Raw genomic sequence first — 26,375 nt, 5'->3', positions numbered from 1 at the left:
GCCTTTGACTTAAAGTAAGGTTTACATTTCCTAGATGTTGGTTTCTGGGCTTCTTTTCATTTAAATTCTTGTCCTGCTCAGAGCTTGTTTACCCTTACCCCCTATTTGAGCTCCAGTCTGAATTCCTAACCTTGTATATAATCTTGACCTGTGCTATCTGGTGGCCCTGTCAACCCTGCCAGGGTTTGAAAGCCTCTCTCAAGTAAGTACAGGAGTAATCATGCATTCCTTAACTCTTAGGCTGCATGTTCAGAGGCCAGATTCTTGCCTGCTAAACTTGAACCTGCTGATGCCCAAGAGGCTGGCATGAAAGCAGGAGCAATTAGTCTGTTAAAAACTAAACATGTATTTTTAAAGTCTGAAAATAATCGGGCTCATCCAAATAGAAATAATTGAGAAATCTAAAATATTTAACTTTACAAGATCTGAAATCACCAATGTCCTTTCAAGGTTGAATGTCTAATTCACATAAAAAACTTTCTGTTCCTTGTTTACTTGGCCAAAGAAGCCAAAAAGGTAAAAATAATTTCAATGAACTAGTTTTTTTATATGTGACAAATTTAAAGAGTCCAAAGGAAAATTGAGATAAATATTTAATTATGCGTCCTTTCCCCTAACTGCACACGTATTTCATTTACTTAGATATTATTTCACTTTGGCTATGCCCACCTTATCCTGCCTATACCTCATACCTCAGTCATTCCAGACTTCTAAATACCCCTAGTTGCGGTTGATCTTTCCAGACCTCTCGGCATTTGTTTGTGCCATCGCTTCTGCCCAGAAAACCCTTCCATTATTTTCTCTACCTTTTAGAAGCCTACTCATTGCTCAAATCTAAGCTCAAATGTCATACCTGGGGCAAAATTAATTGCTAACTCTTCTGCACATTAATATCATATTTCTTGGCTCAGTGCTCCAGTAGAGCCCTTGTAACACTGTAGTTCATGTATCAATCATCCTTGAAGGAAGCCTGTGTCATGTACATCTTTGTCTCTACTGCCAAGTACATGGTCTTGAGTATAATTCAGACACTGAAAAAGTATGGAACTAAATTTCAGGCAAAAGTGACTCCTGAGAAAAACCATTAATTGAATAATGCTTTCATTTACTTACTTATTTGTAGGTTTTATCCACTTAATTGCAAGTAGAAGGATAAAGAAAAATGTTTTCCCCTTTCCCCATATTCTTGGGCTATAATTGGGTTACAGCAAAGCTATAAATTACTTTCTATGGTATACATATACCACATATCGGGAAAGGGGAGAGGGAGGGGAGGGGAGGGAGAAGGATGGGTGGAGGGAGGGTGATTGGTGGGACCACACCTACAGGGCATCTTACAAGGGTACATGTGAACCTTACTAAATGTAGAATATAAATGTCTTAACACAATAACAAAGAAAATGCCATGAAGCTATGTTAACCAGTTGATGAAAATATTTCAAATTGTATATAAAACCAGCACACTGTACCCCATGACTGCATTAATGTACACAGCTATGATTTAATAAAAAAAAAAAAAAAAAGGAAGAAAAATGTTTTCAGTTTTGCTGTGTGGTGGTGGTTGGGTCTCAGCTTAACTGATAAGGGTCCCAGCTTAAGACTTAAATTCAGATAGACGTGGCAAGTTAGTGGGATGGGCAGTCTGTCTCATGGCACACGAGAGAAAGGATCAAGCTGTAACTACTTTTAGGATTACACATAGGGTCATCTCTAAGAGACTGGTGGTTCTCCAAGCATCTATTGCTTTTTTTGAGACAGTCTCGTTTTGAAGCCCTCGGTACAGTGCGCTGCATCATAGCTCACAGCAACTTCAAACTCTTGGGCTCCAGTGATCCTCTTGCCTCAGCCGCCCTGGTAGCTGGGAGTACAGGCGCTGGCCACAGCACTGGGCTATTTTTTTAGAGATGAGGTCTTGCTCTTACTCAGGCAGGTCTCGAATTCCTGAGCTCAAGTGATCCACCCACCTTGGCCTCCTAGAGTGCTAGGATTACAGGCATGAGCCACCCCACCTGGCTCCAAGCATCTATTGCCAGAGACCAAGGAGTTTTCTTGGGAGAAGGCCTAAGGAAAGAATGTATAGTAAACCAGGTGCTTTGCCCAGCAGGAAAGCCTCAGTCAATAAGAAAAAGGGTGGTTCTGATAACATTGTGGTATCTACCATTTAAATTTATTCTCGGGTTCAGTCATATCTGAGTCCAGTGGATGTAAATCAGAATGATCTCAAAGACCGTGTGCCAGATGGGATGCTTTTGCTGCAGGTAATTGAAAACCTAACACAAAATGGCTTGAAGAGTCAAAGGGTGCAGAGGCCAGGCTGTCGTAGGACTGGCTGATCCAGAAGCACAATGACATCAGAAGGACTCAGGTTTTCCCAGCTTTCTACTCTGCCCATCTTGAACTCACCACACAAACATAACACAGCTACTGAAGTCTGGGCCACTCACTCATTCGATAAATATTTACTATGCTGGGATCTGTTCTTAGGTGCTTTGCTTACCTAGTAAACAAAACAAATAACATCCCTGGCCTCATGGAACTCACTCTCTTGTGGTGAGAGACAGATGATTTAAAAAGCATATTACAAGGGTACATGTCAAATCTACTAAGTGTAGAGTATAAATGTCTTAACACGATAATTAAGAACGTGCAGTGAAGGCTACGTTAACCAGTTTGTTGTATTTCAAATTGTATATAAAACCAGCACAGTGTACCCCATAAATGCATTAATGTACACAGCTATGATTTAATAAAAACAGATTTTTTAAAAAGCATATTAAACATTAATTGTGTTATAGGAGTTATGGAAAGAAAAAAAAAGAAAAACAGGACAGCTGGTTCTTCTGTTGGATAACATCTCATCCTAAAACTTATTGGCTAACAATAATAATTTCTCGCTATTGCTCACGCTTCTGTGACTGTGCTCAGTTGGGTGTTTCTTGCTTGGGGTGTTTCATGTGTTTGCAGTCAGATGGCAGCTAAAGCTGGAGTGATGTCAAGGCTCCACTGGGATGGTCATCCCAGGCAGTTTTTTCACTCACACATCTGGTGCCTCACTTTGGATGGCTAGGGTATCCAGGCAATGGCTGGAGGCAGCCAGACACTTCTGTCTTTCCGTGAGGTTTCTCCATGTGTCTAGCTTAGGTATGTGGTATCTCCATGTGGCTTGCACAGTGGCCTTAGAGTAGTGGGATCTGTTACAAGGCAGCTTGCTTCCCCCAGAGTGAGTATTCCAAGGCATCAAAAGAGAACGTGCAAAACTTCTGATCTCGCTTCTGATTTCCTGCAGGACCAGTTCTGCTGCCTTCAATTCATTGTACAGGGCCAGTTTAATTCCATGTGGGATGGGATGACATAAGGCTCAATTACCTGAAGACATTACTCATGGGAGGGAGGAAGGACACCTTTGTAGAAGAGCTACCTTACAAAGGTAAGGGACGTGGATCAAGCTGGCTGGGAAAAGGGAGGGGGGAAGGTTGCTGTTTAAATAGAGCGGTCAATTTTCAAGGAGGTTTCTTTAAGAAGTTCAGATTTGAGGAAGACTTAAAGGAAGTGAGAGTTAGTCACAAAGACCTCTGGAGGAAAATATTCCAGGTAGAGGAAAGGTACAGTGCCCAGAAGGAGGTCTGTTTACTTTTCTACATGAGGAAAATCTTTCTCAGTTCCCTTAGCTGGTGTCCCCTGGTATCTTTTTGCCTGAGATTGCAGAAGATGTCCATGTCCACTGACAAGTAGACCAGGACCACCATGAAATAGCTGGAGACTATCAGTATTCATACCCTCGGGCTAGGGCCTCCTAGATGCACATGGTCACGTGGAAGAGGCATAAGTCTGTGCCAGCAAGGGAGAAGGGTGTAGATTTGGGGACAGGGAAACGATAGCATCTCCACCACACCCACCTGGGAATTAAACAACACTCTCTTGGGGACTAACAGAGGGCAACTTGTCCTACTTCCCAAGAGACAGATTCTGACTACCAGCAGAGAGTTTTCATGCTCAGTGTAGGAGCAGAAAAGGCTGGAAAGGAAGCTGCAGTGACAAGGATCAGTGACTAATCTGCCTAGCAGCAAAGGGGCCACCACCTACGAAGAGAGGGTTTAACAGAGTATACTCAGCAGACAGGCAGCAGGTAATTTCCATCTAAGGAAAAAGAGACTCTGAAAAGAAAATTCTGTGCAGTACCAGAATACATTGAGATGCATGATCAATGAAGGACTTAATTCAAAGAGGCTAACATTAGCATTCCCATTTACAGCACAGCCATGACAGCTGTAACCCCAAGAGTAACTTATTGCCCCTAAAGTTTAAGTGATTGATGGGAAAACTAGCCCTAAGAAATGGGGGTCCTGACTTGTTTGAAGCAATTCATAATCTTGTTATATTTCTTAAGTGCCACAGATAATAATCTACCCACATGAGTTTTCTGTATTATAAAAAGAAAGCAGATTAAGAGGTAGTGTAATAAATATTTATTGATGGAAACAAAGGTGAATATTTAGAAAGACTAAATTAAACTGAGATAATGAAGGAAGTGTAAGCTATAATTTAAAGGAAAGGAATGCCAAAAGTAGGAGGGCAGAATCCGAAGTTCATGACTATGCTCTCTTTTTTTCTTTCCCTGCCAGTATAGGCAGCTGTTGGTAGAAATTATTAAATTAAGCTGGAAGCCTGTTCAGTTTCAACAAAAGGATGCATCAGTTGAATGTAAGACCAAGTAAAATATTTTCATTGTAAATATACAATATTGAGGGCACCATATATAATCTTTGAAAACACCCTTTCTTTTTGAAGATCAGAATGTTTTTTCCCCAGATATCTACAAAGCAATTCGGTTTCATTCTATTTGACATGTATTTAGTGTGAACCCATTAGATGTATAATACAATAAAATATCAATAGAGAATAGAAAAGAAGAGAGTTCTCTTCTTACAACCCAGCAGGGCAGAAAAGATTAAATTCTTCTGATAAAGGAAGAACAAATGGATTAGAAAAGATGCTGTGTAATCAAGTTCAGAAATATGAGAAAGTTTAGAAAGGTTTCATAGAGATGAGCTGTAGTTACAATAATAAAACTTAACATTTGAATAGCATTTAGTAGTTTTTGAGGTACTTTCACAGATATTCTCTCACTGTTTCACATGGACCTTGTAAGAGAGGTGGGATTGGTTAAGTAATTCCCTTTTAAAAATGGCTTAGAGGCCAGGCAGGTGGCTCACATCTGTAGTCCCAGCAGTCTGGGATGCTGAGGTGGGTAGATTGTCTGAGCACAGGAGTTCAAGACCAGCCTGAGCAAGAGCAAGACCCTTGCTTCTAAAAAATAGCTGGGTGTTGTGGTGGCCGCCTGCAGTCCCACGTGTTTGGGAGGCTGAGGCAAGAGGATCGCTTGTGCCCAAGAGTTTGAGCTTGCTGTGAGCTATGATGCCACGCACTCTACTGAGGGCCACAAAGTGAGACTGTGTCTCAAAAAAAAATTGCTTAGCATATAGATTATTTAGAATGAAGTATATCCTTTTTTAGAATAAAACTAAAAAGGGGCGGTGCCTGTGGCTCAAAGGAGTAGGGCGCCAGCCCCATATGCCAGAGGTGGTGGGTTCAAACCCAGCCCTGGCCAAAAACTGCAAAAAAAAAAAAAAAAAAAAGAAGAAGAAGAAGAAGAAGAAAACTAAAAGGTGTGTGAAAAGAATAGAAAGCAAGTTTTGGGTCTTGGTTCTGCAATTAACTGGGTGTGTATACTAGGACCTCATGTGTTATCTTTATAAAATCAAGGGTTTGAATTCTGGACTTTCAGAACTAAGGTCCTCTGAATCAATGGGTTGTAACAACTTAAACAGGTCATCTTTCCTAAATGGAGTTTATGCATGGTAGTACTTTAGTCATTAAATGATACAATATTAAAATTCATTAAATAGAACCTTTTAAAGAATGACTACTGAAGTGCAAAGCTAAGAATATCAAAATATTCAGTAATTCAAAATGGCTATTTTGAAAGCAATGAAACACTTCAATGGATTCAGTTGTTTGAAAAGTAGATTTAACAGCTGTACTACTTCATGCTTGGGTCAACTTGCTCCATACCCTTGGCTTTAGGACCCAACTAGTTTCTTTAGATGTGGACCGAGGCTTGAGGCTTATCCAACTTGATTACAAAGGCAAGGCCCTAAATGCAACTAGGCAAAAAATAATGATGGAATCAGGGCAAGGCAATCACTACTATTGTGAAAGAAAAACAAAGTATGTGCAAAGTTGGTAAGTTAGGAACAGTGTCTCTGTGTCTGGAGGATTCCACATTATCAGCTCATTATCCGTTTTCCTCCAACATTCCTTGCATATCACCTCCAGATCAAGAAAAAAAATAACAGTTTTTCAAAAGTTATTTTAGGACCTCTCACCACTAAACAAGGTGGAGTTATAAGGACCCAATTTACTCTTTGTTCTGAAATAACCAAAATGTGGACAAAACATATGCAATAATGGATCATAAGGCAATGGACATCAGGCGAGGAAGTGTAGTGACCCCTGAGAGACAGGAAACATACGAGGTGAGTCCTAGAACTGTGACAGCTTTCTACCAGGAAGGAGTTTCTAGTCCATACCACAGGGAAGAAAAACTCAGAGGCTCCTGGCAGACTCCACGAGCTGAGGAGGTACAACTCAAAGTCCAAGAAGACTCAGGCAGCTAGAGTTCATAGAACAGAAGGCCACGGAGCTGCACAGAGAGAGACCCTGAGGTCTGTAGAGATTCTCCCTCAAGTACTCAGTTGAGCAGACAGGTGAGGAAACTACTGGAGGCTGGGAAAGAATCACCAGAAACTAGATTAGAGTTGGCAGCATCCAGCACAAATTTAGGGTAGAGAGCAGTGCCTATTCTCCGCCAGACAGACCAAAGGCTCATGGTTCCCAAGGTACTGAATCGAGCATACACAAGAGACTTGCCTGATTAAAGGGGAATAATTAGGACTAGATGGAGTACTGAACTTGCCTAATCTTAAAAGTAAGACCCCCGAGGACCAAACAATAGTACACAGTACACAGTAGAGAAATGGAGAAATCGAAATACATTACTTTAAAGTTCTCATACCATATGTAAAGTAGTCTAATACTACTTGAAGGTACATTTTGAAAAGTTAAAGATGTATACTCTAAGCCAGTGGCATCTGAGCTGTGGGCCCACGGGCCCCATGCTGATTTTGTAAGGATTTTTTTTTTTTTGCTTATCTGTGGTATCAGATATTATGAAAAGTATGCATGTATTTTTTTTTTTTCCGCTAATCAGCTTTCATTAGTGTTTCTGTATTTACCATGTGTGGAGCAAGACAAGTCTTATCCTTCTAATGTGTGGCAGAGAAAAAAAAAGGTTGGACACCCCTGCTTTAACCTTAAAACAATGACTAAAATAACAAAACAAAGAGCTATAGCTAATATGCCAACAACAGAGATAGCATGTAAAATGGAACCATAGAAAGTACTCAATTAATTTAAAAGAAGGTAGAAAAAGAGGAAAAAGCAAAGAGAACAGATGGGGCAAAGAGAAAACAAATAGCTTGATAACAGACTTACATCTAACCATCTAAGTAATCACATTAAATGTAAAATGGTCTACATATTCCCAATTAAAACAGATTGTCAAATTGGATTCTAAAAAAGCAAGATCCAACAGTATGTTGCCTACAAGAAAAGCACATTAAATATAAAGGTACAAACAGGTTAAAAGTAAAAGGATAAAAAAAGTTACACCATGCCAACAACAATAATAAGAAGGTTTGAGCTACTATATCGTTAGTCATTAGGGAAATGAAAATTAAAACCACAATGAGATACCACTACAAACCTATTGGCTGAAATTAAAATGACTGACCATATCGAATTTGGGGGAAGATGTAGAAGAACTGGAACTCTCATACACTGCTGGTGGAAATGTAAAATGGTTAGGGTTAGTGCTTTGGAAACCAATTTGGTGGTTTCTTAAGTTAAACACCCTACCACATACAACGTAGCTATCCCTCTCCTAGGCATTTACCCAAGAGAAATGGAAGTATATATCCATAGAAAGACTTGTACATGAATGTTTATAATAGTCTTATTTGTAATCACCCCAAACTGGAAACAACCCAAAGGTTTATTACATAGAAAATGGATAAATCCAGGTATACCGATACAATGGAATACTACTCAGCACTAAATACACAATGATAAATGCAATGAGATCTGGATGGATCTCACAATAATTACGCTGACTGAAAGAAACTGCACAGAAGAAGAATATATATTGTATATCCCGTTCATATGATACTAGAAAATACAAACTCATTTACAGGAATAGAAATAGATCAGTGCTTGTCCAGATACAAGGGAGGGACAGAAGAGAGAGATTACCAAGGACACAAGGAAATGTGGGGTGATGGATATGTTCAATATATTGAATGAGATGGTGGTTTCTCAGGTATGTGAATATGTCATACTATCAAAACTGAAATTAAAAAACTTACCAAATTGTACATTTTAAGTATGTATACATTAATTGTACCTTAAGAAAGCTGTTATAAAAAGGGAGAGGAAGTTAGCTATTAATTTCATTTTCCTCCAAAGGTAACTTAAAGTATACTCCATGTCTTTCTGGGCATACATTATTAATTATTGATACATAAAGGTCTAACATATTGGTGAATCATGTTCACCACCAAGGATACATATTTAATTTTTGATCAGTTATATTTTTTCTTGGAATTTTTAGAAAACTATTTAAGTAGTGGTTAACCTTAAGAAGCTGCAAATTTAGACATGAGTACTATTTTTTCAGAAATTACAGGCTTTTTTTTTTGGAGACAGAGTCTCACTATGTCTTCCTTGGTAGAGTGCCATGGCATCACAGCTCACAGCAACCTCCAACTCTTGGGCTTAAGCGATTCTTTTGCTTCAGCCTCCCAAGTAGCTGGACTACAGGCACCCGCCACAACACCCAGCTATTTGTTGTTGTTGTTGCAGTTGTCATTGTTGTTTAGCAGGCCTGGGCCACGTTCGAACCTGCCAGCCCCAGTGTTGTGTGGCTAGTGCCCTAACCATTGCACTATAGGTGCCGAGCCAGAGATTATAGTGTTTTTCCCCCTCTAATATAACTTTCTGCTTAATATTATAGTTTTCAATAACGTTTTTACGTTTTACTTTTATTTTCATGCATTTATATATTTAAGGAATCTTTACTGACTGCCTACTATTTAAGAGGCACTGTGAAGTGTTAGTAGATATGGTCTTGAGGGCCTCTGCCTCATGGGGTTGACTTTCAGATGAGGGAAATAGATTTTCAATAAACAAGTTACTGAACACATAGCTATAGGTTTTCACAAGTACCATGAAGAAAGCGAACAGGAGCTACCTGTGATAAGGATGGGATATCTTCCCCAGGTGTGATTTAATTATACATTAACTCTGCAGTCCATTACTTCGAATGATCCCTAGTTATCAAATTTAAATACTGGGATTTTACTACTTTGTTTAGTTTGTTAGTCCCAAGCTTCCAGCCATTTTAAATTAAAAGCTATAGATGAATGGAAAAGTCACTCAGGTAACTTGTCCTTATCCTTTAGGTTTTTAGTCAAAGGCCATTTTCCCTGGGAAGGCTTCCTGATCACCCTTTTCCTGCCTCCCACTAACACACACACACACCACTAGCTTAGGTCTATATATTCTGATAGTACCCTGCATTTTTCTTCATGACACTTACCATAATTTGTAATTATTATATGGAGGATTGTTACTGTATTTATTTCTCAAGAAACTACAACCTTCATGGGGGCAGAAAGGGTTTTTCTATGACTGTATTTCTATGTAGCACAGAGTTCAGTAAAGAGTAGATGTCAGAAAAAACATTTATCGAATACATAACTGAGTATTTCTGCTTACTTCAGGAAGAGTTTGAGGATTAAACTCTCCTGGTCCTGCTGAAGTGTGGTCTTAGTTTTTAACTTATGTGATTCAAGCTCTGGGTTAAACAGATTATCCCTGAGATGGCAGCCCAAGGTTCATATAATCATCCTACTGTTTAGGTTTTTTTTTTTTTTTTTTGAGACAGAGTATCACTCTGTCACCTGGGCTAGTCTAGCTCACAGCAATCTCAAACTCTTGGGCTCAAGCAATCCTCTTGCCTCAGTGTCTTGAGTAGCTGGTACTACAAGCACCTGCCACAGTACCAGGCTAATTTTTGTATTTTTAGTAGAGATGGGGAGTCTCGCTCTTGCTCAGGCTGGTCTTGAACTCCTGACCTCAAGAAATCCACCCACCTTGGCCTCTGAGAGTGCTAGGATTATAGGCTTGGACCTGGCTCTAACGATTCTACTTTAAGTCTATACTTCTTCGTCTGGTGCAGGTAATTCTTGACAAATGAATAAAAGTGAGGGGGAAGTGATTCTTTTTATTTAAAGGGCTGAATTGTAAATGAAGAAGGAATGTTGTCATGTCAATTCCAGTTTATATCGCGGAGTGGAATTGCATAGTTAGTTCTGACAGATTCCCCAGCTACACTGCCTGGATTCACATCCTACCAGCTATACGACCACAGGCAAGTCACCTAACTCACTGGTTCTTCATTTTCTTCATCTGCAAAGTGAGGACAAAAATAGGATCTACTTCATAGGGTTGTGAGGCTTAAAAGCCTTAGTACATGTGAAAGTGAGCGGCACGCAATATGTGCTAGACAAGCACTTGCTATTAATCTCAGTAATGCACAATGCTCCATAAAATCAACTCTCAAATCTACACTGTGCAACTGCACTGTCTGAATCAAGTCTGATGATGTGAAAAGGCTGAATTTTTAATAGTCATTGTCTAATTTATTGTATTTCTGCCCACATATCTAACTTAGTACAGCAATTCATATATTAAGTGATGGGGGCATTTATATCATAATGATAATTATTTTAAGGACATTATAGAATTTATATAAATAAAGAGGCATTGAGGTAAATTATAGTGATTTGAAATGCATGTTATGACATTTACCATTAAAAAACAGCATTTCTGAATTTCATAAGCTAGTTGGCAGTCCTCTCTACAGAGTTGGCTTGAACAGGCGGTTTTCCATATGGCCTGAAAGGGGATTCTTTCTACTTTCTAGAGGAATGTGTAGTGAAGGAGGCGTGGGGGAGTCTTGCTGGTGGCCTTGTGAGAACAGCGGCTCTTTGAATGCTGGGCATGACGTAGCATGGGAACTGTGAACAGCTGCTGGGGAGCGTTTCACACGCAGCTCAGCAGGGCAGTGGGAGAGGCCAGAAGAAAACAAGCAGCGCAAACAAATGCAGAAGAAAGGGCAGGGCGGGGTCAAACTCCAGGGAAGGAGGGAGGTCAGACTGGAGAGAGAAGAACACTTCACGGAACAAAGAATAAAGCAGAGAGAAATTGGAGGCGAGGGCAAATGTCAGCTGCAGAACAAAGAAGGACAAGAAAACATGAGGATTCCGGCAATTTTAAATGCCTGGAACTATATATATATATATTTCTAGAAAGGAATTAGAAATACCAGAAAACTAAACTAAATGCATGCATAAATAAATGTGCTGTTTAATCACATCTAGTGATTCCATTTTTAAAAACAATAATAACACACATATGGATTATTGTAATATAATAGCTAGCAAAAAATAGTTCCTGATATAAACAAATTAGAAATTAAGTAGTTCATAAAGATCAAGCAATTAAGTAACCTAATGAATACTTCATAATGATTTGGGTTTGCTTTAAAAATATCTGAAAAAACAATATGCCTTTTATTCTCTTAAACTCATTTAAATGTTTTCACTCCTGATGGCTTCATTCTCATTTCATGCCTCATGTTTCTTTTTCCTCACACTCCATACACCATTCATTTTCCTCCCCATAATCCCACATATCTTAATTCCCCGCCCCCCCTTTTTTTTTAAAACAGAGAATGTCCTTGAAAACCAGACTATTCTTTTGGGGTGAGAATGACAGACTGGAATATCTGGGCCATGCTACTTTCAAGGTTACCTGAGCAATTTCTGTAACATTCCTCCTGAACAAAGTATAGGTAGCTGCATAAACATCGAAAACCAAATGTTCTTAACCTTGACAGTGAACACTGACCCCAGCGTCCTTTAAGGGTGGTCACTATCTTGCCATTTAGATTTATACTATCCTTCTTCAATTCTTTAAGGGTCTTGGTCACGTCCTTTATTTTATTCTAATCAGTTCAGGTTAAGCATAAATGACTCTTCTCTCCTTACAAAAAAAGATGCTTTTTTTTTTTTAAGAACTTAATTGTCCTTTTTTCACGGGTCATTCTATTGTTAATATCAACAAATCCTTCTGTGACTTAACCTTTTCAAAAACAAACACATTCGGTTTTCCTCTTTCTTCTTTTCATTTCCTTTACCTTCAGCTTTTAAAAAACTCCTACAATGGGCACACCAGACTAGGTATTATACTTGAAATCTTTTTAAAAGAGTAACTTATAATTTAGAATGTGTTAGAGTAGTTTTTCCTAAATGTTATTGCCATATTTGAGGATAAATATGGATCCCTTATTTACATTCCCCAAAGTGGAGGATTCCCATTCACTAGAACTACTGCTTAGTACTACACAGATTTGTTAACTGAAAAGAACTGACCAGCTTATAAAAATCTGTAAGTTTTATAATATGATTGCTTTATTTACAAAAAATAGTGGTATATTGGCAAGGCAATTTTGTAGTCAAGCTACAGACAATGTTTGATGCAAAAATATACTTTTATACCTCTGTACATAATATAATATATAATATTATAATCTGTAGTTTGAAAATAATTTCTTTTTATATATATATAATATTATAATCTGTAGTTTGAAAAATAATTTCTTTCTTTTTTTTTTTTTTGAGATAGAGTCTCATTATGTTGCCCTTGGTAGAGTGTGGTGGTGTCATAGCTCACAGCAAGCTCTGACTCTTGGGCTTAAGTGATTTTCTTGCCTCAGCCTCCCAGGTAACTGGGACTACAGGTGCCCGCCATAACGCCCGGCTATTTTTTGTTGCAGTTGTCATTGTTGTTTAGCTGGCCCAGGTAGTGCTCGAACCTGCCAGCCTCGGTGTATGTGGCTGGTGCTGTAACCACTGTACTACAGGCACTGAGCCTTGAAAAGTAATTTCTATGTGTGGTCACAGATAAACAGCATCTCCTGGGAGCTTGACAGAGATACAGAATTGCAGGCCTCATCTAATACTGAATCTCTGAGGGGATTTGAACAAGCTCTGGAGGTAATCCCTAGGCATGCTACATTTTGAGAACTTTCTAGGCCAATTGTACCCAATAAAAATATAAAGAAAGCTACATATGCAATTTTAAATGTTCTAGTAGGCACAATTGTTTTAGCTGAAGTAACAGGCTCACTTCATTCATTTTCAAGAAAAATACCCAATTTCAAATAACTATAAAAAAAGAAATGTGAAATTCCTTATGACATTTTTATTTAATCAAATATATAAAAATATTATCATTCTAACATGTAAAAAACACAAAAATAATGAGATACTTTACATCCTGTATTGTACTAAGTCTTTGAAACCTGATGTGTACATTACACTTACAACACATCTCAATTCATACAGGCTACATTCAAGGGCTCAATAGCCACATGTAGCTACCATATTGTGCAGCACAGTTCTCAACCATATGATTTGAAATATAATAAGTTTAAGTCCATATAGCAGCAAATCGCGTTTCTGGGAATCTAGTAAAAGTTTCCTTCCATCCTCCAAGTTTCCCTTTATTCTCCTCTTTCTGCCTTCAAGGAAAGTTTAGTGCTTGGGTCTCTGTTTTCCCTAACACTGTAACACTCCTCTAATATAAAGCTTTCTGCATGGCATTATACTTAATTTCTCCAATCAAAATCTAAACTTCTCTCTGTGTCTTACAGAAGTCACAATATTTTTTTAGCTTTTAAACTTGACTGTACCTGACAAGTGTTTAATGTAAACGTGGTTAATGAATCAGTGGCATCAACCTCACTTGGGAACTTGTTAAAAATGCAGACTCTCAACCTCTACCCTATACTTACTGAATCAGAAACTTCGGTTGGGGGGGCCCAGCTATCAGTGTTTTAATAAGCCTTCCAGGTCATTCTGATGTTGGCTAAAATTTGAGCATCACTGATGTAGAAAATATATTTCCTTGGAGAACGGCTGAGTACTTTCCATTTTTCCTGAGTTCTATGGTCTAACAACGAGCAGAATCATTTTAAGTCTTATTAAAGAAAACATCAAAGAAGGACGTAGTAGGAAGACATAGGTAGAACCAACCCTTTAGCAAAATTAAAATGAGGGACATTGGATGCTGTCTCTTTACCCTCAGTTAGCAATAGGCCCGTATTATTTGTAAGAGTGTGGTACAGTTCACCCAGGTTCCCTGCCTAGAAGTGACCCCATAATGCAAAGGATCATTAAAAAAAGAACATGAGGAAAATGTTCAAAATTTGTCAATAAATTTAAAGGATCAAATCTCATGCTGATAAGGGCAAAAATATATATATACACATAGGAGACTTGCTTAGAAAAGCTATCTCGCCAAAGCAAAGAACATAAACCATTCTGGTGGAATTTTACATTTTTTAATTAAAAATGGTGTGCAATTTTTTCTTAAAGGAAGCCACACAAATATTGGTCAGCTAAATATGATACCATGTCCTTTCCCAAATCTTAACCACTCTGTCTACAAAGAACAAATTCTGAATAAGAAATTATTGAAAAATTTATAAGCCAGAGATCTGAAAAGGTACTGCTTCTTCAGTATTAGTGTGATAACAGCACATATATTTCTTGTTCATAATATCAGAAAGGAAGAGAGGGTGGTGCATTAAAGAAACAATGAAAGAAAACCCATCTTCAAAGCTTTTCTTTTTTTTTTTAATTTTTATTTATTTATTTATTTCAGTTTTTGACCGAGCCTGGGTTTGAACCCACAACCTCTGACATATGGGGCTGGCACCCTACTCCTTTGAGCCACAGGCACCACCCCAAAGCTTTTATTAAGATATTATAAACAATAAAGGGCATTTTGGTCAGTATGTCCTTGGACCAAATAGGACAATTACAATGTCTGCTTGGTACACAGCAGATGTTCAATCAATGACGACTGAATGAAAGAGGCAGAAAAAAATTGAAAGAAGGAATGGAATATGCAACAGATGAGGGTTTAGATTCCTGTGACAGGTACCACAGAGGTGTGCAGATGGAAGGTAATGTTACCTTCATGACGCTAGCAGAATCTTAGGAAATCTTTAAAAAGCATATATAATTCATGATGCTGTTTTTTTTTAAAACATATTGAAGGAATTTTATACCTGGAAATGCCTTCATATTATTCACATTGTTTTGAGTGTTCACATTCCATAAGTTCCTACAGTCAATAAAGCACATATTCTTTATGTTTTTTTGTTTTTTTTTTTTTTTATGGTCACGACAGTGTAGCTAACCCATTTCTGCCATTTTGACTGACCATGCATACAGCTAAGAAAAACAGCATGGCTTTCTTTTAAAATCAAATCGAATGGATTGTATAGCTAAACCCAGTGAAGTTTTTGTAGCTTCTGCTGTTTGTGTGTTTACTTATGAGTTCAAAGAAATAGTAGACTATTCTGTCACATACTACTTGTGGTTGGTGAATAATAAGCTTGACGACACCAATCAGTGTGTGTGTAATGTTTTAAAATTAGAAAGGTTTATCATCATTCTGATTTTTTCCCATTTGGTTTGGATTCTCATTTTTACTTGATCAAATGTTAGCACTGGTTGTGATTTAAGAGATAGTTCATTAAGATCACGTTGGTTTGATGTGAGTACAATTGCTGAGTTCTAAAGGCAAAGAGGAACGAAATGCATTAAATTTTATATATGAATGAGCAAGTAGGATCTTAGGGGGTACACTGAACTGGGCTCCTTCATCCATTGGTTTGTAAAAGGAAGATTTCAAAGTTAATATACCTGAAAATCATTGAAAAAAGAGGGAACTTATGAACAAAGTAAGGCACTTCACACCTATGTTGCCCCAAATGGCTTTCTTAATAGAACTTTAAAAAGAGGGTACAAAAAGGCATGGGAGTTGTAGTTCAAAGAACCTAACTCAGATCTTGACTGACACAGTTATGTGACTGTGACTGTGGCACTTAATATTTCTAAGTCTCATTTTCCTTACTTGTAAAGGAGAGTAATGATAATATGTAATCATCATCATCAGAATCCATAACCATAATACTACTAAATGAGAGAAAGTAACTGCAAAGAATGATGGTTCCTGACACTATAAACACACCATCAAACGGTCAAGAAGTAATACACATACCAATGTGTCCGCTCTGAAGAAGGAAATGGGATTTTATTCTAACAAAAAGTTTCAAACAGACAAACTAATGTCTCTTATAGTTTTATTAGTGGATTGAAAATAAATTTGAAACTATATACTCTATGTCTATGTACAGGAAAATAGTGACTGGACCTTTCTTTACTGTTGGTGGTCACAACTGTATAGCTAACCCATTTCTGCCATTTTGTCTGATCATGCATACAGCTAAGAAAAACAGCATGGCTGTCTTTTAAAATTAAAATGAATGGATTATGTAACTAAACCCAGGATATTCTGATAGTATGTAACTCTATTCTTTCTGTTATCCTTTTTTGCCCAAATTTAAGACTCTTTCTCTCCTCATGTTCATATCTGCCTTCCCACTGCTCCAGCTTTCTATTTCTTGATTTTTCTTTGTCTTAGCAGAGCGAAGCAAAGATGAACTCATACTTGGTTTTTACCATGATTTAGTGAGTGACATAGCATTGTAAATGACTGGATTCTTCATTTTTATAGAAATATGACATCATAATGGTGGTGGGCTGAAGCTTCCCACCACAGAAGCTGGGTAATGCTTTTGTCTTACATACATTGTTCAAAATAGAAAATGTTTTCAATGTTGCTCTTCTAGGAATGGGAATAAGATTGTTTGATATGAACCTCATTTCTTGCTTTGTTCCCTTACTGAACAAGAACTCAACTTCATAATAAAGCAGAGTGGTTACAATTGTGATCAAAGAGAAGAATGGAATGAATTTGACTTGGTTATGTGCAAACCAAAACTTTATAGATTTATCAGCTGTCTGCTAAAAGCATGTTTTGAGCATATTCTTAAGGTCATGTTCAAAACCAGAAATGTGAAATTTGCTACAATAAGATCATAGATCACAAACTGGTAGAACTGTTTGATACAGAAAACTGGGTATATGTGGGTTTAGGAATCAGGAGTCTAAAAGTTTGAATTATACACGGAGAAATGTAATTTCAGTAAGTCACATTTGTATTAAGATCAGAGAAGCAACTTCATTGGTTCTAAATTAACTTTCATCAAACACGTAGTATCTCCCTCAGACATCCAGATATGGAATCATGGGATTGAACTGGATGTGACCTTAGACAAAATAGACTGTCTCATTTTAAAAATGAGGAGAATTGAGGCTGACAGTGGTTAATGGCTTTCCCATGATAATATGGTCAAATAATGGCTGAGCTTAGGTTGAAGTTAGGCCCCTTAATATTCTCTCCAATTCTCTTTTGCTGCATCACACTATTTCCTTGCACGTATTTCCCTGTACTTATAAACAAGTCTTTGTTTTAAAAAATGGCTAAAAATTGAGCTACTAATAGTTTTTCACACACAAAAATAGTTTTTCACACCTTACGTGTAAATAAATAGAATGGAGCACTTAGCACAGATTCTTTTAAACTTTTCCTATTAGTCATAATCTTTTGACCTCATTTGTAAGTTAACGTGGCATTATCACAAATCTCCTACCACATTCTGAAAGCCAATGTTGCATTCTCCTCACTAAAAGAAACTTTCAAATCTAATTCAAGAGTGCTTGAATGGTACAAATGTAGCCACTGGTTTTCTTAGGACATTTATTACTCTTCTTATTTATGCGTAAAATGAAAAACACACTGAGGATGAAACTGATAAGATTTTAGTAGCACTCAACCACTCTGGAGCAAACAGAGAAAGGCATATAATTGCTTAACTATATGGCCTTGCTTTTATCAATGCCACTTCTAACAATCTATCATACAAATATTTCCAGACTATCCATCACAAGAAGAATTAAATTGTATGAGATCTCAAGAGGTCTTGAATTTAGAACTTGTTTTTACCAAAGATCTAGTAGTTCTGTAATAGGACTTTTAATCATACCCCTAAATGGACTGCCAATAGGAAAGTAACCTGGTTTATCATATCTTTCTTATAAAAACATTAAAATCAAATAGCTTTAAACGCAGTTTCTCTCTGTCCTCAGGAGCATACCATTTACATTCTATGAAATTGGAAAAGGAGAGAAAATTATTCCCTAATTCTATGGTTAATCCAGTGTTGGGAACATAACATAGCGTCTTTCATACTGAACATATAGACACACCTCCTTCACCATTATAAGCTTTTCTGATTTGTTTTTTACTATGTGCCAGGTACTGCACTAAGAACTCTACATGAGTTAGTTCGTTCACTGTTGTAGTAACCATGTTAGAGATGAGGAAACAGAACCATCAGTAGCTTCATGGTCATGTAGCTAGTAACTCATATTTCAAAACCTGAATACTATGATAATAATCTTAACTGTAATATCACTAAGAACTGTAATTTATAGAATGTTTACCATGTAGCAGGTGCTAGTCCAAGCACTATCTACTTATTTTGACTTATTCATCCTTATAACAAACTGATATTGTGAAGAATTTTATTATCCCAATTTTTTCAGATGAAAGACTGAGGCATAGAAAAATTAAGTGACTTGCTCAAGGTCACTACAGCTTGTAAGTGTGACTTTGAACACACTCATATTTCTGGTATTTATAATGCAAACCTGTGAAAACATTCATGAGTTGGTTTGTGATAAGATACTATTTCTTTCAATGGCTTTTAGCACATATCTTACTGTTGACCTTTCTTTCTTTACATTAGGATTAGAAAGGGAAAAATGTTTTAAGACTCCAAGCAACAATAGTACAAAGAAATTGCCTGGCAACAGTTCAGCTCTTTCATCATGATTTGGCCTTATCTTCCATGTTTACTATAAGGTATACGAGGTATTCATTTCCAAAATGAATTTTAATAATTTTAAAACATTTATATAGGGACTATCAAATAATAGAAAATATCCTATCCTCACCAAATATTTTGAAAATCAAATAAAAAATTACTTACATTGTTTCTTACAAACAAACTTTATCTGTGTAATATTTTACTGCAATAAGGAACAATAATGCTCAGAACATGCCTACCTGCAGAAGCTTCCATCTGGTGTTCAGGTCTTCCAGAGTGCTGAGGTTATATGGTGAGAGCTGAATGCCCAACGTGGTGAGTTGCCGAGCAAGGTCGTTGACGTGGTTTACATTTTCTTTAAGAGGTGCAATTTCTCCTCGAAGTGCCTGTATGAAATAGTCAAGAGCAAATTGGAAGATGAGTACATTTAAAACAAAGAAACACAGACACCTGGGAAATACTAAATATCTATTTGGCTTCGGGTATAGTCAGTGATGTTTGCTCTGTGCTATGGTCTGAATATTTGCATTGTCCCCCAAATTCATATGTTGAAATCTTAAAAAAATGGTAATGGTGTTAGGAGGTGGAGTCTTTTGAGAGGTGGTTTTGGGGATTAGTGCCCTTATAAAAAGACCTTTCAGCATGTGAAGATGCAGGAAAAAGAGGGAAAAGATGCTATCTGTGAGGAACTGGCCCTGACCAGACACCGTATCTGCTGGTGCCTGGATTTTGGACTCCTCAAACTCCAGAACTGTGAACAATACATTTCTGTTGTTTATGAGCCCCCCAGTCTATGGCATTTTTATCATTGCTGAGGGAACAGACTAAGATGCTCCATTATGGGGCTAGTACAACAATAGACATTTGCTCCTTGATGCATAATAACTTCTAACTTAGTGAGCACTTCTTAGGTGCCTAATCCTACCATGAGCTCTAGCCACACATGAACTTACTTCATTCTTCTACAACAGTTGTATGAAGCTAGTAGTTCTCTTTTTACACATGAGGACACAAACTTGCAGAAGCTAAACTTTGCCAAAGCCCCATGGATAAAAATTGAGAAACCTGGGATATATATGCAGATTTGCCTCTAGAGTGCATATTATGATGTACTAGATTATATACTTTTCCAAAGAAACTGTGTATTGACACAGTAACAGGATAAACAGAGTGCTGCTAGATTCTAGATTCTTCTCATCTCACAACCAGAAATGGATTTTTATTTTTTACAGTAAAATGATCCACTTGATCTTAAAATACTGCATTCATACTCTGCACCAACCATGTAATAAATAGTTTCATTTAGGGAGTAGAATATTTTGTCAAGTCCCATGAATGACTTCTTGGTCTCCTGGTATTTTAGTCCTTGTAGCAATGAGTTCAGAAGGCTCCCGGGGGGCTTCTCAGCTGTCTGCGAAGCACTAGAGCAGGAGTCTCTGATGTAATGCATCATGACAATCTGTTGAGTAGAAGAAGCCTGTGCAGATATGGGGAGAATATTACCATGCATCATAACTACCCCATCAAGATGGCATTTATGGTTCTTTAACGTGATGCATGATGTCCAAATGTTCCAATGAGCAATTTCTAAGGAACAAACTCCCTCATTTAGGAGAACAGTTTGTGTAATATAATGTCTGTGCACAAGGACGGCATCACTTACTCGACTCTATGTGCTGTTGGGACTTGCTTGATCCGGGCAGGTATTACTTTTCTGCCTGGTTCGCTACATTGATAAGAACCATTGCCCATTCAGACCTCAGCTGCGACCCTCACATTTCCTCCCATTGTAAATGGAAGGAGCCAATATAATGAAAGTAAGGATGGCATCATCCTCTCAAATCAACATGAATATCTCACCACTAAAACGTGGTATTGTATGGAGTATAAGACCTTTATATCGCTCTTAGATAATACAAGATAAGACACTGTGACAATAACTCTATTGAAATTATAGTTTTAGTATCACAAGAATGGAAGAGCAAGTATCCAATGTACTCAAATATTAATATGAAGTCAGCAGATGAACTACTGCTATATGCCTACTCATTTTAATTCAAGTTGAGGGGAGGAGAGTGGTTGATGGATGAGGAGAGGGAAGGAGAGGGAAGAGGGGAGGAGAGTGGTTTGATGGATGTGCTCGCCCCTAATGGACACAATTTGGGGGTATATGGCACACCTCCTGGGTGTGGCACAAACTGCAATAGGGAAATCACCTAACAAACGCAAACACTGTAACCTAATCATTTGTACCCTCATATTAATTAATCAGAAATTTAAAAAAATAAAAGTGATCATTAAACATATTATATTAGAAATCATGGTGTTTCACTGGGGGGGGGGAATGATAAAAACTGTTCTGGTATTAGACAGTGGTGATGATGGTGTAACCTTCTGTGACTAAACTAAACACCACTGAATTGTACAGTTTCAAAGGTGAAATTTTATAGTGTGTGAATTATATATTAATGAAAAGAAACAAAAAGAGTTCCTTCTGACCACACACATAAAAAAAATCATATGTAATGTGTTCAACTTCATGTTAGTGGAATGTCACTGGAATCAGTCTAAACTAACTTTCATAGAGGTTGGTAGTAAATATTACATTCCGTTGCTTTATGAGTAAACACATGGATTAAAAGAATCAGAAGTGCCCACGGAGAAAGGTGGCTTAAATCCACATATATGAATGCATATATCTAAAAGGAAATGATGCATAATAATTTTGTTTTGCATATAGAAAGGTTAGAAAACAGATTCCTTAAATGTTAATGGGGAAACCTGAACAAGGATAACAATTACAAAATGAAACCATTCTCTTCTTGATAATGACATGCATTTCTAGTAACCACAAATAAATATCATCACAGGGGCTGTTGTAAACAGGAACCACTGCAGAGAGGACAGGCTGGAGACAGAATCTTTCAGTACTGCCCATGAGCCCTTTGTGCTGATCATCTCCCTTTATCAGCGAGCTTCTTAGCCATTGACTTGAGTATTTATCGCAGTTAAGTGCCATCTAGATTCTAGTTCCCTTTAGGTTTCATAATGCACATGTTCAAATGTCTCTTATGAGAATATTTTGATTTTTACTTTTCCCCTCAAACTCCTGGGCACACATTTTAAACCTGTATCAATATCTTACACGATGAAGGGGAGATTCAAATACAAGTTTCAGTACTCAGAATTAATGACAACATTTTCCCTTTCCCTCTTCCTCTTTCTTCTTCTTCGTTTTTCTTAATTTACTTTTCTCCCTCACTCAATTCTGTAACGTCATGGGATCTTGTGCGTTCCTTCTCCTTCCCACGCCGCTCCGATCAAACACTGATGCTCAAAGTTTTCTGAATTGAGCTCTACTTAAGACTCACCAGATTAGCTGAAGTCTTTACTCCCTCTGTGAAAAGTGGAGCACCTAACAACCTCTAACTAAAATGTTCCAGGTGTCTGTCGGTACATGTGGCCCTTCTGCTCTTACTAGTTGACTTGTCAGTTGTGTGTATCTTCTCAGGTCTGTTTGGCCAGTTAGTATTGAGATTATGTAATTTAATTAGAGATTTCCTAAATCAAAGAAATAGTAGTCTAACAAGGAAAAGTTATTATTTCTATAAATTTCTTCTGAAAATTTGCTGCCTACAGAAAAGGAAAATAAATATTGTTGAAGTACGTATGGACAAGACGATGGTAAAAGATTAGTAAACAACATGAAAAATTGAGAGGGATTCTATATTTGGAATGCTTCTCATATTTCCTGATGAACTGTCTCCACATTAAAGACACTGGAACTGGAAATCAAAACGTTTGTATTATCAGTGTGACTGAGGGAGAACTCCAGCCATCATACAACATTAAAATTTTGGTGACTGTTTTAATTAAAATAAAATGTGTAAGCCATATTTTTTATGATTCCTTCACTTAATTGACTTTTAAATTAACTATTGAACTACAGGTCCTAACTGAGTTGGAATAGAGAACACACATTTTTACTACTACTATTATTTTTCTACTACTGTGACTGCTATTGGTATGATAATTAATGAAAAAATGCCAAGTACTCAGTGGAACTGAATGCCTTAATTTCTGTTAAGGTATTTGATAATGGAAGCTTCTTTTGGGGAGAAGCCAGTAAATAAAGAGATAATTTGAAAAAAAGAGTCACTTTAGGGAGGTCTCCTGATGGGCCTGAGAGCAGACTGAAGGACTTTATTTTTTTTTTTGAGACAGAGTCTCACTATGTTGCTCTTGGTAGAGTGTTGTGGTGTCATAGCTCACAGCAACCTCAAACTCTTGGGCTTATGTGATTCTCTTGCCTCAGCCTCCCAAGTAGCTGGGACTACAGGTGCCCACTGCAACGCCCGGCTATTTTTTTGTTGTAGTTGTCATTGTTGTTTGGCAGGTCCGGGCTGGGTTCGAACCCACCATCCCTAGTGTATGTGGCTGGTGCCCTAACCACTGAGCTATGGACTCCAAGCCAGACTGAAGGACTTTAACCAGTTAGAAATCATCACCAGGGCATTAAGCACATAAAAATGGAGGCAAGGAGATAACTGATGGGAGAAGAGATGAAAAGAAAAAGGAGGCAGGAGAATGCTCAAGGCAGTCTTCACTTTGGCATTTGACCTGGTGGTAGCTCTACATCTCCCAAGAATGTAGAATTGTACACTTCACTGCTACAGGCTAGCAGTGCCCAGAGGTGTACATTACAAGAAGGATGGCACCCTAAAGGGAAAGTCACGAGACACAGAAAGGGTGAATATAGGTACCGTGCCATTTAAATAGCTATACAATTGGGTTTGACTATATTTCACATATTAGAGCCTTTAAGATTGCATGCATAAATTTATATTTAAATTATTCAACAGTATACCTAAAATGTCAAAAAGTACAACTAACTCTGAGCCATATGATGTGTTATTTAAATGACACCAGGATTGCATTAGATTTTATTCTAGTTTGGAAGCGGTAAGAGAGAAAACATTGAAGGGAGCCATTATAGTGTGGGTTTTCTTTGAATCACTTAAACATCTGGAATATGTTCCCCATGAAAGAGCAAACCAAGTCTAATGTTATTATGACTAGTTTCACGCAGGCAGAATTTTCACTTCATTAAATGTTGTCTTATTATAGATATAAAAGTACTGATTTAGAATGATACATAAGTCTGATACATCAAGTTTCTCCTCTTTGTATAAAATTAAATTGCCTGTAAGATCTTTGCTTATCTTTATGTGGTTAAGGATCTGCTCAAATACATATTTAAAATGATAGTCATCAACTACTTTTGTAACAAAGAAATTGTCTGTGAAGAGGGAACATTATTTTGGGGGGAGCAATTTTGACTTGAGAGTTCAGAGACCATTCCTACTGTAGGGTCCAGGAGGTTAGCTGGGCAGACTAAAAGAGGAAGTTGAGGGGATTCCACTTTGAGGGCTTCTATTTTCTCTGGAAATAGGAAGCAATAGACCTGGCATCATACGCAGTGTCTGGAGCAGTGTAAGGCATGCAAGGAATATTCATGGCATGGAAAAGAATTAAAGGGAAGTAGAAACATTCGAATTCATTGTGATAGAGACTGCAAGAGGGAGTTGACTTAAGAAATGTGGTGAGGTTGCCAGACAGTGTTGAGAACTCATTTGAGGCTCAGGATGAAAATTTTGGGCAGGATCAGTCTGTCTGGAAAGGGGGACCCTTTCTCCAACAGCACTGCATGTAAGCATGGAGAAAACAGTTGATCCAGAGGTGGGTTCTGTCAGATGATGGTGGGGCCTATACTTAGGGATAAGGGAGCTTCAATGTGATTGAAAACCAGACTGTAGAATCTGAAGTGGATTAGGATGAAAGCGAAGCAAAGTGAAGCTTTGTAGATGGAAAGAAAGCAGAGGCGTCAACTGTGGACGTTTAGATAATCCAAGAAAGCAGGAGTAGTTCACAAGCAAGTGAGAGGGAGAGAAAAGTCTGTGATGTTCAGATTAGCTCTGCCACATTCGCCATTTATGACTTTATTTATAAATGATTTATATAATATATATTGCTTAGGGATATCAATCATTTCTCCTGAAATCTGTTTTTTGTTTGTTTGTTTTTTTGAGACAGAGTGTTGTTATGTTGCTCTGGGTAGAGTGTTATGGCATCACAGCTCACAGCAACCTCAAACTCTTGGGGTTAAGTGATTCTCTTGCCTCAGCCTCCCAAGTAGCTGGAACTACAGGTGCCTGCCACAATGCCTGGCTATTTTCTGTTGCAGTTTCCCTTGTTGTTTAGCTGGCCCAGGCCAGGTTTGAACCCATCAGCCTCGATGTATGTGGCTGGCGCTGTGACCACTGTGCTATGGGCCCCGAGTCTGAAATCTCTCTCTCTTTCTCTTTTTTTTTTTTGAGACAGTTTCCACTCTGTTGTCTTGGGTAGTGTGCCATGGTGTCACAGCTCATGGAAACCTCAAACTCTTGGGCTTGAGCAATCTTCCTGTCTCAGCCTCCCGTATAGCTGGGTTACAAGTGTCCGCCACAACACTCAACTAGTTTTTCTATTTTTAGTATGGATACGATCTCGCTTTTGGTCTGGATGGTCTCAAACTCCTGAGCTCAGATGATTCTCCTGCCTCAGCCTCCCAGAGTCCCCTTGAAATCTTAACCTGCCAATCCTCAGAGGTCCTATTTCACTTACAAAGAATTCAAAATTAAGGTGCAACAGTGAAGTGTCATTCTAGGGCTACATAGTGTAGAGAATTTACATGACAAATCTAACTTAAGCGATGATTAACTGTATTTTTCTCTACAATAAAACCTTACGGAACAAATGCTTGTGAACCAAGACTCTAGAAAAGTAGCCTGAAAAGAGGAGGTTGGAGGAAATGTCTTAGGATTCTTCATGCTGGGCCAGTCTTGAGAAACTGAGAAGGAAGGAGATAGAAATTATATCCTGCAAATATAGGTGTCCGGTGCTTGTCTTGAGGCTCTTATGTGTGGCTCAGGGAAGCCCTCACAGAATCCGCTTAGCCAGGACTCGGGGGCAGGCAAGGCCTAGCTGTGTTGCGTAGCTTCCTCATTTCTAGGTAGGTATATCATCTTGCTAGGGCCCAGATAGTCAAGGACCATATCCTGCTTGGTCCGGAGGATCAGAGGCCTACCAGAATCTCTATAATACCTGGAGGAATGGGCTACTCACAGCAGGACCACTTAATAAAGAAACACAAGATGGCTCAGCGCCTGTGGCTCAAGTGGTTAAGGCGCCAGCCACATACACCTAAGGTGGTGGGTTCAAATCCAGCCTGGGCCGCCAAAACAACGATGGCTGCAACCAAAAAATAGCCGGGCGTTGTGGCGGG

The 26,375-nt window shown here is 38.1% G+C and overlaps 1 protein-coding gene across 1 annotated transcript in view; it reads right to left on the bottom strand.

Annotated features, from left to right (window-relative positions):
- DMD (dystrophin) overlaps positions 1 to 26,375 on the bottom strand; it is a 2,307,273-nt gene that overhangs the window by 334,811 nt on the left and 1,946,087 nt on the right. Inside the window, exon 60 of the mRNA XM_023515448.1 lies at positions 19,291 to 19,437. Coding sequence (XP_023371216.1) covers positions 19,291 to 19,437 — 147 coding nt within the window. The remainder of the gene's footprint in view (positions 1 to 19,290; positions 19,438 to 26,375) is intronic.

This window comes from Otolemur garnettii, unplaced genomic scaffold (genome assembly GCF_000181295.1).
Source record: "Otolemur garnettii isolate 467f Iridium unplaced genomic scaffold, OtoGar3 scaffold00072, whole genome shotgun sequence".
Classification (NCBI taxonomy): Eukaryota; Metazoa; Chordata; class Mammalia; order Primates; family Galagidae; genus Otolemur; species Otolemur garnettii.
The sequence above is the reverse complement of the archived record's forward strand: the minus strand, read 5'-3'. Positions and strand labels throughout refer to the sequence as shown.